The 12,263-nt window shown below is 33.8% G+C and overlaps 2 protein-coding genes across 2 annotated transcripts; both read right to left on the reverse strand.

The window, feature by feature from the left end:
• Positions 1-4,291: 4,291 nt before the first annotated feature.
• Positions 4,292-7,472, reverse strand: LOC146903980 (receptor-like protein 6). Its single transcript, XM_085724719.1, has one exon. It carries the CDS (start codon positions 7,285-7,287, stop codon positions 4,498-4,500), a length of 2,790 nt encoding a protein of 929 aa, XP_085580845.1. The 5' UTR covers positions 7,288-7,472; the 3' UTR covers positions 4,292-4,497.
• A 1,172-nt stretch (positions 7,473-8,644) lies between these two features.
• On the reverse strand, positions 8,645-11,194 carry LOC146903981 (V-type proton ATPase subunit d1-like). The gene is made up of 9 exons (XM_085724724.1): positions 11,079-11,194; positions 10,736-10,843; positions 10,538-10,640; positions 10,269-10,349; positions 10,076-10,161; positions 9,930-9,989; positions 9,776-9,824; positions 9,159-9,293; positions 8,645-9,022 (listed from the first exon to the last, which is right to left on the reverse strand). The coding sequence occupies exons 1-9, from the start codon at positions 11,126-11,128 to the stop codon at positions 8,891-8,893; spliced, it is 804 nt and encodes a 267-aa protein (XP_085580850.1). The 5' UTR covers positions 11,129-11,194; the 3' UTR covers positions 8,645-8,890.
• Between the last annotated feature and the right edge of the window lie 1,069 nt (positions 11,195-12,263).

Here is a 12,263-nt window from a genome sequence, read left to right on the forward strand (position 1 = left end):
TTATTTGATGATGTATGATGATGTTTATGACTAGTAACTGATGTTATATGATGATATATGATGCTATGATTAAGGTGATATAAGATGAAGTATGTGACTAATGTAGGAGATTAATGATGCTAGTTTATGAAGTTTAAAGTTGTTAAATGTAATTTATGATTTATGAGCTTAATATTATTGTTTGAGAAATCTCACCCCTTCTGCTGGAAATGTTGCCCTTCGTATGGGTAACTGCAGGTACTGATGGCTTGTAGGTTGGTTGGCTCGGGTGTCTAGGTGCTCTGATACGTAACGGGATGGGGATTGCTTTTCATATCTATTCCTTACGTGTCCTTTATGAACTTTTTATGATTAAGTGTTGAACTAATTTATGAGATTTTCTGATAAGGCCTGCGTGCCAAGACTCTTATCATGTTGAACTATTTTCCGCTGCGTAGTTTCAGATTTTATGATGATTGAACTTTGAAGGATAATTATTATTATCTATTTTATGATTTTTAAGAAATGTGACATTCCGTTTTGTGAAGAAAAACTCTGATTTTATTAAGAAATTTTACGTTGGGAAAACAGGGTGTTACAATCAACACTAGTAATTAACGACGAGTGACGGTGGGTGTCGGACACCAGACACAGTTTCAATCTGAAGTGACAGTGTTGTATAAACTTGTGTGTACACAGTAAATACAATAACAGAGAAAACAGAAAATGAAAAGTTCACATACGTGCAATATATTCTAAATAGGTTGACAAGGGTTCTGTAGTTTGGCATATCATGTGCTTGTAATCATCAACCAGCTTAAGAGTACATTTCTCCACAATTGTTGTTGTATGCAACGGAGATGGTTCTGCAATATGTAAGTCGTCATCATCCATCAGTAGAAATCCATAATTTTAAGTACTTCAAGTTATCATTAAGTATACACCCTTTCATTCAACAAAAAAAATTGAATAAAATCCACACCAATAACAGTTTTTTTTTTGTTGTTAGGAATTAGATCTAGGATTTACCAAAAATAAAAGAATAAAATGTGTACTCACATAATTACACTCATGCACAATATAAATATAAAGCTATCTTCATTCATTATAATCTCAATAACATATCTTATCTTATCTTATTGTTAACAATTATAGGTACACAAAAGGAAGCTGCACATGACTAGCAGCCAGAAAATACCACACAAGAAAAACATGAAATCAGCACTTCAAAAGAGTTTTTTTTCATTCCAAGTGACAAAACTATCATTTCTTGAGGAACAAGTCAACTTCTCCAACTGCACTTAGCGTTCTCCTTCGCTCTTCGTTGTTTAGAGAATTACTTGAAAAGATTTGAAATGTATCTGAAGATGAATTTACAAAAGAGCAACAACACAACAACAAATAACTACAGATGCAACATAGAATTGCAAGAAAGAGACTTGCATTCAATATTTTGTACAGAGTTGTCTTGTTTATACCTCTAATACTTAAATTTTGGACAATAGAATAATGACTTTTATTAAAAAGACAGATAATTGATTCTAGAACGCTAAATGGAAATCATGATATGTTGAAAGTAGTCAATTGCAACTCATTGCTCATGTTCTATAAAGTAGTCAGAGAAGTGCAGACACCACAGACACTAACAAACAGACACCCATAGTAATAAAATTATCTAATGTAATCATATTTAATTATTATTATTTTCATTCTTTCTTCAATTGCATATAATATATAATATGTGTATGCCTAATGCTCGAATCTCACAAATCAACTCTCCCAACTCTGATTCAAGTGTAAGGTCCAATTCCTTTATTTGATGAGTCAACTTTTATTTGATGATACCTGCTGTTTATTTTTTCCAGAAGACTGATAAAATGACAATAGACTTTGAAAAATTCACATGCTACTGAAGGAGTCGGGGTTTGAATCTCAGTCACAACGTTTGGCTTTGGCCTAACAATTTCAACATTTTGTCCGTAAAACTAAGACTTATTGACTAATACACTACACTTTTATTTCTAGAGGTGTTGCAATGATACCTTAATACTACTTCTAGATGTGCAACAGTAATTGAGAGGGTTTTTGGAACTAAAGAAATAGTGTCAAATACATGTTACAAGGATTAGATGACATTTTTTTTCTGAAAAAGGTAATGGTGTAAATGACCAGTCTAATACCAAAGAAAATAAAAAATAATTAAAGATTAATCACAAATACAACCACAAGAGTCTCAAACAGTGGCATCTCCAAATAACTCTACTCTAATACAGGAATCAAAGTGATCAGTCCTTTAAAAGAGATTTTTCGTTTCAAATTCTAGCCTTATTTCCACTAAAAAGCAAGAATCATCATTTGAAAATAAAAACTACCATTTCTTGAGCAACAAAGTCAACTAGAGTAATGGCATAAGACAGAGCATATTAATTTTCACAGTAGGAGTATCTTTCTAATGGTAGTTATGTTTAGGAAGTAATACATGACAAAATTATGTGATGGTAGTGATTTGATAGTTTATGACAGTTATTAGAGAAACCAAGTGAGTTTAAGTGGTAGAAAAACGAATACAAATTCATTGGAAGACATGGTTGAATCAATCGGGAGAACTGATTTCGAACCCTGGCTGCAACAAACCTTTTCCAGAGCTTACTAACCTTCCGGTCAAACCCGAGTTTAAACACCATAATTGGTAAAGATGGCGCTTATGTATTTGTTCCTATTCCTTCCCAATTGGCTTAAGCCCTTCACTTTGAGACTCTCTTGATACCCTTTAGATAGAAACATAGGAGAGAGATGCAGACCATATTGATGCACATGATGTAACTTTGTCTATGACACTCATTTTTAACACAAATCTGAATTACAACTAATTCACAACCTTCGTTGCAAGTCTTTCAACAACAAAACTTCATACAAAGCACATTCATAATAGAAGCAATTACAAAAACAAAAGAAGTAAATAAATTACTTGTCTAGTTTCTATAATTACTAGATTGTGCAGGACTTATCCATGTGTTTCAGGAACTAATTTTGAGCTCAGTGTATGGTTTGCCGCTTTCAGCCACCGATGGAAAATAGTTTTGCTCCTTCATGAATAAACTATCAAGGTTATTTCAGAATAATTTTTTCGTTATTAATGGAAATTTTCTTTTAAGTTAGTAAGAAAAAGGTTGTAAATTGATAACGTAAGGCATATAAGTTGTGGTAACATGAAATTGTTTTTTGATGCAAATTATTTCCTTTTGTTTTGCTGTTGATTTGAAAAACGTTTCTGGTACTGTGCAGGGTAAACAGAGAAGATTTCGATGTTTATTGCTTTGAAACTCCAGCAAAAAGTCCACCTCCATACCCAATCGGAACTGCTTTCCATTCTACCCTAAACGACTGTTGAGAGAAAGATCTAGTGCTTCAAGGTTAGTTTTCTACGAAGTTGAGCAAAACGAAACCTTTCAAGTCACCTATGACTTTTGGTATCTCATGTAGCCTTTCTATCTGAGAAAAGGTTCCATGATTTTGTTTCTTGAAATATCAATTGCTTGCAGCGAAGTTAGATTTTTTAATGTGTCTCATAAAATAGATGAAATTGTCACAGAACTTTTTGAATGGGATTGTCACATGACTAAGTTGAAGCATCTCAAGTTTTGTTGAGTTTTAAATTATGCTTACAAGACTAGACAATTTCAGTTGCAATAGATTAACTGAACTACCTATAGGAGTTGATAAAGCATTTAAGCCTAGATTGAGACAACAATTTGGACAACTGTGAATTTTGTAATGAAATTTCTCCAAAAATTATGGTATGAGAAAAGATTCAGAGTTATCTTAGTTGTGAAAGCTCTCCTATCTTTGGCGGGATTCGAGAGTAGTTGAAAATATTATTAGAAAGATCAAGATTTTGAAGGTGTACAAGGCGAAAGAGACAGCTATTTGCATCAATTTTACCTTAGATATGGCTTCTATTATATGTGAATCACTTGATTTTTATGCTCATCACATTTACTGCCATTCCAAGATGCTGTTTTTGGATTACTTAGAGGATTCCAGGAGTGATTCCAAAGTGTCATAAAAAATTTACAAAAATCCTAATCAGTTTGATGAACATCCCTGATAATATATGACTAGTATTTTATCTCAATGTTTCAGTTTAAAAGATTAAGATAGAATGGTATTTCTGTGGTCTCATGTTTTTTTAGTACAGTTTCTTTTCCTTTACTCATTGTTCTCTTTCATAATTACTACATTTTTTCCTTTAATTCATCCGAAGTGTCATAAAAATAACTAGCAGAAAAAGAAGACTATATATACCAAAATGTAATTAAATGCATGCTCTTTCAAACAACCTCTATTGCTTTTACATACAAAGGAAACTCTTACAATATGCAATTACAAGAAAACTCTTACAATATGCAATTACAAGAACAGAAGGAAACTCTTACAATATGCAATTACAATTACAATTGCTTTTACATACAAAGGAAGACTAAGATGTTTATTGCTTTGGACTCAAAAAAACACTCACTAATGTCTCTTAAAAATCTTATTAAGCAAAATTATAACTGAAATGCCAAGGTAATCTCTACACCATGCAAATACCTGCGAAAAGTAAGTGTTTCCCAATGCCACTCCAGCAACAAGTCCACCGCCATATCCAATCAGAACTACTGTCCAGTATAATTCAAAGAAAGATTCTGAGTCGTCATCATCATCATCATCATCGGAAGTAGAAGGCCCTGCATGATCTATACACTTCTTCAACAACTGATCCCCACACAGACCTTGATTACCCTCAAATGAATCACCTTTGAATGTAGAAAACTGATTATTTTGTGGTATAGGACCTGTGAGATTGTTAAAGGACACATTTAAGTATTCCAAAAAGGTGATTTGTGCCAACTGTTGGGGAATTTTCCCTGAAAGACTGTTGAGAGAAAGATCTAGTGCTTCAAGGTTTGAAAGCTTCCCTAAGGAAGATGGAATGCTGCCAATAAGAAGGTTATTTGACAAGTTGAGTAAAACAAGACCCTTCAACTCGCCTATAACATGTGGTATCTCTCCACTGATTTTGTTGCTTGAAATATCAATGGCTATTAAGCTGTAGAAATTTTGAAGCTTCTCATAAACCCTTGCCAACCCTTTGTTTGACATTGTGAATGTATAGAACATATTTGTTGTTGTACGAATTTGTCCTGCATTGTTCGATTTCAAGTAAGATTCATACTGTAATTGACTTGTGTTGGTAGTTTTCATTGTTTTCCATCCTTGGATCATTTCTGATGGAAAACTTCCAGAGAATTCATTGTGAGAAAGGTCAATGATGTGAAGCTTGGGAAATGTGCATGTCATGTTGCCAGAGCACCTAATGTCTCCATGAAGTTCATTGTTACTTAAAGACAATACCTTCAACTCGGGTAAATCTTTCATCCATAATGGAAATGAATCATTGATATTGTTATAACTAACATCAAAGAACTCTAGGCTTCTGCTATTTACCAACGCCCTTGGCAACTGACCCTGCAGAATGTTGTTGCTAAAATCAATCCGCTGAAGGGAATTTCCTATCATGTATGTTTGAGGAATGGGGCCAGACAATTTGTTCCCGTTTAGAGCTAGACTTTCTAAAGATTGGCTAAAGTTTCCAAGACATGAAGGAACATTGCCGCTTAAGTTGTTGAACGCTAAATCAAGTTTTGTGAGTGATTTGAGATTGCATATGGATGGGGATATTTTTCCTGTCAATGAATTATGGGAAACATCTAAGGCTTGTAGACTTTCTTTCTTCCACAACCAATTGGGTATCGATGTTATATTATTGTATGACAACGTAAGACCTTCCAGTTCATCCATATCTCTTATAAATCTTGGAATCTCAACTAAATTGCATGAATCCAATAGTAAATATTGAATTCGAGAATCAGCCATATGGGAAGAACTTTTTCCGCTGTACAATGACAGTTTGTTGAATGCTAAATTTAGAAAAAGTAGCTTTTTGAGCTTCAGAAACGTGTCAAGCTCTAGCTTTCCATGCAAAGAATTAATGGGTAGGTTCAAAAAAGCTAAATTTGTTAGGTTCATTATCCATGATGGAATTTCACCCTTTATATTGCTATTTTTTGCACTTAATACTTCTAGCTGGGTGAGATTTGCAAAAGATGATGGGATGTCACTGCCAATATTGACTGAGGATACATCCAAGGCAATTAATGATGAAAGCTTACCTACCCATGAGAAGGTCTCAATAGTAAATTCATTCAAAGGAACATCCAAGACGCTTAGCTTGGTAAGATTTGCCAGGGATGCAGAAGGGTCACCCCTAAATTTGTTATTTCTAAGGTATATCCCCATGAGTTGTGTGAGGTTGCCAAGAGAAGAAGGAATGTATCCAAAGAAATGGCAATCTTGAATTGATAGGACAATTAAGGAACTAAGCTTTCCAATGGATACTGGCAGTGTACCATAGAAGCCTGTCTGGTCAAGTAGTAAATTGGTGAGTGGACTAGATTGAAACTCAGGCAAACTACCATTGAGATTTAAATTATATCCCAAATCTAGATATTCCAAGTTTGGAAGATGAAATACTCCAACTGGGAATTCACCATACAATTCAGAATTGTAAAGAGATAGTGTTTTCAATGAAGTTAGATTTGTGAGTGTGTCTGGTAAAGTAGATGAAATAGTCACAAAACTAAGAAAAAGGATCTCAAGTTTTGTTGAGTTTTGAATTATGCTTCTGAGACTGGACAATTCAAGTTGCAACAAATTGGAAGTACTACCTTTAGGATTTATTGTTGTTCTAAAGCCTAGATCAATAGACCGCAACTTGGACAACAGTGAAACTTGTGGTGGAATTTCTCCAGCAAATAAGCTAAGAGAAAGGTTTAGAAATTTTAGTTGTGAAAGCTCTCCTATCCTGGATGGGATTTGAGAGTAATTGAAGTCATTGTCAGAAAGATCAAGAACTCGAAGGTGCACAAGGAGAAATAGACTGCTATTTGCATCCATTTTACCATAGAGTTGGCTGCTGCTAAGATCAACGTGAATCACATGATCTGTGTGCTCGTGACATTTAATGCCATCCCATGAGCAGCAATCTGTGCTGGAATTCCAAGATGCTGTTTTTGGATAACCGAGAAGGTTATCAGAGGCTAAGTTATCGATGACAAAGCCCTCCTTAAGTTGCAACAAGGCATGGCTTTCATATTGATGACACTTTGGCTGAATGTGAGGTAAAGATGTAGTAAATGTGAAAGAGAAAAGTGAAAAAAGGAAAAGAAATTTTACTAACAAATCAAGAGACCTGAGAAACACCATTGTATTTTAATATTTTGAACTGAAAGTTTTGGATGAAATGCTAGACACATGCTAAGTGATTCTTATAGTAAATGAAAATGTTTTCTAGTGAATTTGATTATCATCGACCGTGCATTTTGGTTTAGGACTAACTTGATCAACTCCAAAAATACTTTGTCTCTTTTATTTCCTTAAATTCCAGGAAGGTATTTGCATCTTGGCTCTTATCGTAGATTCTACAATTTTATTTAATCTTTATTTTATTTATTTCAGACCAATGCATATTATACAAGACTTTGATGTAACATAATATGATCTCTAATCAAATTATGTGGCCAATCCAATACACAAGGTCTATTTGATGTTTTATCATGTAGGGAGGCTTTCTTATCTTCCACAAATTTCATTTTCTGTCCATTTATGGTTTTTGTTTTCCAATTTTCTGTACATTTGTCTCTATTGTTTGACTCAGCAATTTGCTCTGATTTTATTGCTACTTGCATTCTTGGAAAACAATTTAATTGACTTAGTCAATTGTTCCTGTGCAATTTTATTTCATACGGACATACCAATTTGTTTTCTCCCTTCATATAGTCAACATTTTATTATTTGGTTTTATGCATAAAATTCAATCTAGAACCATGTAAGAGCTTGCACAAATTTATTGAAAAATTAACTATTTTATATGTACAATTTTTTTATTAAAAAAACGCATTTTAGGGAAAAGATACTTGGAAAAATGAAAGAAATTTGTACTGTCCTAATACTGAGATTTCTTACTATGATTCGGGGTCTGTTTGATTGTTTGGATAGAAGGTTTTGAGAATTGGGAAGCAAATAAACTAGAGAGAAATATGACGTTTTCTTTGTTTGAGAGATTATGTTTGTAGAGAATAATATTAAATATACTAACATTAATATGTTTAATTTTGAGACTTCTATAATAACATAAATTGAATTTAAATAATTTATCTAAATTCTCTTAAACTCCCATCCAATGCAATTTTTGAACTTTCTCAAATACGAAGGATTTTGTATTTTGTATTGCTGAAGAAAAATAACAGCGCAAAATTTTCTTTCCCAAATAGACTCTGGGTGATGCAAAAAGAGTTAATCAAGCAAGAGACTATAGTATGACAGTTTCTTTTCTCACCCTATTTTGGGATTTTAAAATCCGAAAAATGGGGGGATTTTAAACGTATTTTATGCTTTTGAAAGATACAATCCAAAATGCAGTTGGGCACGCGAGAGGCAAATAAGGTGAGATAAGAAATTCACTTATAGAAAATGCGGCAATCTTACTAAGCTTTGCCCCCCAATCATCTATATAATATAAGAAAGACATTAAGAAAGCGATGCCTCAACAAATCTATCAAAGTTTATTTCATAAGAAAATTTATTATCACAATTCACAACATACAAATTCAATATAAGTGTTTTTAAATCTGAACATAATTTAATCAAATTTGACAAAAGATCTCCCATCTATATTACAGAAGAGTTTACTTATTTGTATCACAATCTTCTCTAGTCTCTAATGATCGGCAACTCAGGTGTAGAATGCAGGAACACAACAATTTGTCGAAACGAACATACAAGCTATAACAATGAGTAATCAATCAGACTAAAATATGAAGACAACACTGTCATGAACTCTCGACTTTTGATTCTGAGCCACACATTCTGAAATCCACATAAGATTTCTGATCTCCTGCTCCCTTAACCTCATATATGCGAAGAAAACAGCATAGTGAAACTGCAAATATAGACAAATTAGGATGGCTTAGTGAATGAATAAAACATACGTATACTATACAAAAACATTTATAATTAAGGCAATCAATATCCTTCCAGCTTAATATTATGATATTCTGAACTTTTAAAAAATAAACCTGTTGCTCAAATGCTAAGCAATGCCTCTTGACCTCCTCCTCATAGAATGCCTTGTCAAGCATCTGGCTCTCTCCATAGGATAACTTAGCAAAGATGGATTGATAAGGAGGGTATTTTTCCATAACAGCACGAACCTACGCGGGCAACCATGTAAAAAAATTAAGGCTAAAAAAGCAATACTAAAAGAAATCCAATCAGTGGATGTTATAGACAACAATGATGAATCTCAAATATTTCAGGGCCGATACCAACAAGAAATTGGTAGCCAAAAACAACTAATAAAATTACAAATGAAGTAACAATGAAAGTGCTCAAAAAAATGAAATGAAAGTTTCAAAGGATCCCTAAAACAAGAATCATCTACAAGTAGGGCAGTCTCCTGGCGTTACAGGTTTAAGGTCATGCAACGGCAATTAAACTAGGGATAAGAGGAATAATATAGTTGCAGCACATTACACTGACTTAGCTACTAATAAAAAAATCTATAAATAATCTACTTCCCTAAGAAACACAATCTAGAAGGGTCCAAGAAGCATACAAATTGAAAGAGGGAAAACACTGTACATCAGCAATGCAACAAACCAAACGTTGAACACAATTACGATGCAAATCATAACTGATCAATGTCCTCACAGACAGCCAGGTCCTCATGACCATATGGGTAGCTGTTAAAAATAAGTTGGTGATTAGTAAAATAAGCATTACAAAGCAGTATATTGATTTTCTTTTTCTTATTATTAAAAATATTTAACTGAAGGATTAGAGCTTACAACAAACTGAAGTTAGAGTACAACTTCCTACGGTCATCTCTGGTAAGCTCAGTTCCAATGCTGCGCAAAGTGGAAACCATGGATGCTAGTTATGCAGGTATCCAGATAAACGAAAAAGATTGTACAAAACCTTCTGAGTGATTTACCTGTTTATGGTAATATTCACAGCCCTTCTATCGGCCTCAAAAGCTAGAAGGTCAGACATTATCTCAGCAGTAGCACCACCAAGTTTCTGTTTGTGAATAACATTGAAATTGATGACTGTCAGGAGGAAATCACAAGGGAATACAAATAAATAGCTGACAAAAAAGAGACTTGGAAATCACAAAAGGGATTCACCTGACAAAATCTGTAAAAATCTTCAAGATATGCCTTGTAAAGAGTGTTCCTCATTATTTCGATGTTCATGTCATCCAAGTCCTACAAATAAACAAGAGCCATGAGCAGATACATCAATTAAATAAACTAATCAAATATAAACATGGGGTAAATATATATAAATTTCAGATTTTGCAACTGAACAACAATTCTACAACAATCAACACAACAAACTGATTGATGTTGAACAAAATAGAGGGAAACAAATATTTTCTGGATAGATGATTTACCTCAGATGTAATGCACTCAGAGAAGTATGGAGGAAGAGGAGAGTCAACAAGAACAAGCCTGTAAAGCTCCCGCATATTCTGAGCAACTGCCAGAGTGGCAATACTGAGGAGAATCCCACCGGAAATGAAAAAAAGGGTAAAATCAATATTCTATGTGCCAACATCAATATATTGTACAATGCACAGAAATCAGGGTACCTGTCAAACATGCCGAGTGGATGGCATTTTTCTAGAAGTTCTTGGACATCTCTCTCATGCAAGGTGCCAATAACAATCAAAACAACATTGTCTATCATGTGACCATATCTGCAGAGTAAAAAATTAAAAGAATTAATTTCAGTTTGAATAACAGAGAACCAAATTTGACACGTACTGAAATAACAACACCAGTAATGATTTGAGAAAATGGAAGTAATTAACTACACGTGATGGTGTCAGACACCAGACACACTTCCAATATGAAGTGCTGGTATTACAGAGATTTGTGGTATATTCAAGTAAATACACTAACAGAGCGAACAGGCAAGCAAAGTTCACATACGTGATATACTCTAAGAAGGTTGACAAGGGTTCTGTAGCTTGGCATAGCATGTGCTTGTAATCATCAACAAGCTTAAGGGTACATTTCTCCACAATTGTTGTGGTACGCAATGGATATGGTTCTGCAAGAGGTGAGTCATCATCCATCAGAAAAAATCAATAATTTTATGTACTACAAGTTATCATCAAGTCTAGACCCTTGAATTAGTAAGAATAATAATAAGCCGAAAATTGAATCAATAATTTATGAAATCTACTAAATCTTCATTCAACAAAAACAAACAAGATCTTACTGAAGTTCACAATATTTCTAGAGGTGTTGCAAGGATGCCTTGATACATTGAGAGAGTTTTTGGAACTATAAATAAATGTTGCAATTACTACCTTGATACTACTTTCTAGTGTCAAATACATGTTGTAAGGATTGGATGACATTTTTAATTTTTAAAGAAAAAAGGTAATGGTGTAAATAACCAATCTAATACCAAACGAAGTTATTAAAGATTAAACACCACAAGAGTCTCAAACAGTGGCATCTCCAAATAACTCGACTCTAATACAGAAATCAAGTTTATGAGCCCTTTAAAAGAGATTCTTTATTCCAAATTATAACAAGAATCATCGTTTAAAAATACAAACTATCATTTCTTGAGCAACAAGTCAACTAGAGTAATGGCATTAGACACAGAATATTAATGTTCACAGATGCTAAACTAGCTCGCAGCGGCACCTGGGGCATGGGTGCAATCTACCGTGACAGCAACAGAGAGGTGTTGGCATCTTCTACCTGGATAATGCGAGGGTTTGAAGATCCAACCATGGCAGAAGGCGGAAGCTATGGTGCTCTATAAATCTGCGCAAATGGCGATTGATTGTTGTTTTCGCCGGGTTAAATTTGAAAGTGATAATGAAGAGCTCATCAGAATGTTGAATCGCAAGGATTTGGGAACTAGAACTTATATTGGGAATATAGTCAAAGGCATCCACGATAAAACTAGAAGTTATTCCACTCGCATAGTTTCCTTCTTTGTAAATGATTTGATCAATTAATAAATCTCAAATCTGAATTACAAGTAATTCACAACCTTCGTTGCAAGTCTTTCAACAACAAAACATCATACAAAGCACATTCATACTAGAGGCAATTACAACAACAAAAGAAGAAAATAAATTACTTGATTAGTTT

Source organism: Medicago sativa, chromosome 7 (assembly GCF_051527215.1).
Source record: "Medicago sativa cultivar Bolivia chromosome 7, Bolivia_mono, whole genome shotgun sequence".
Lineage (NCBI taxonomy): Eukaryota > Viridiplantae > Streptophyta > Magnoliopsida > Fabales > Fabaceae > Medicago > Medicago sativa.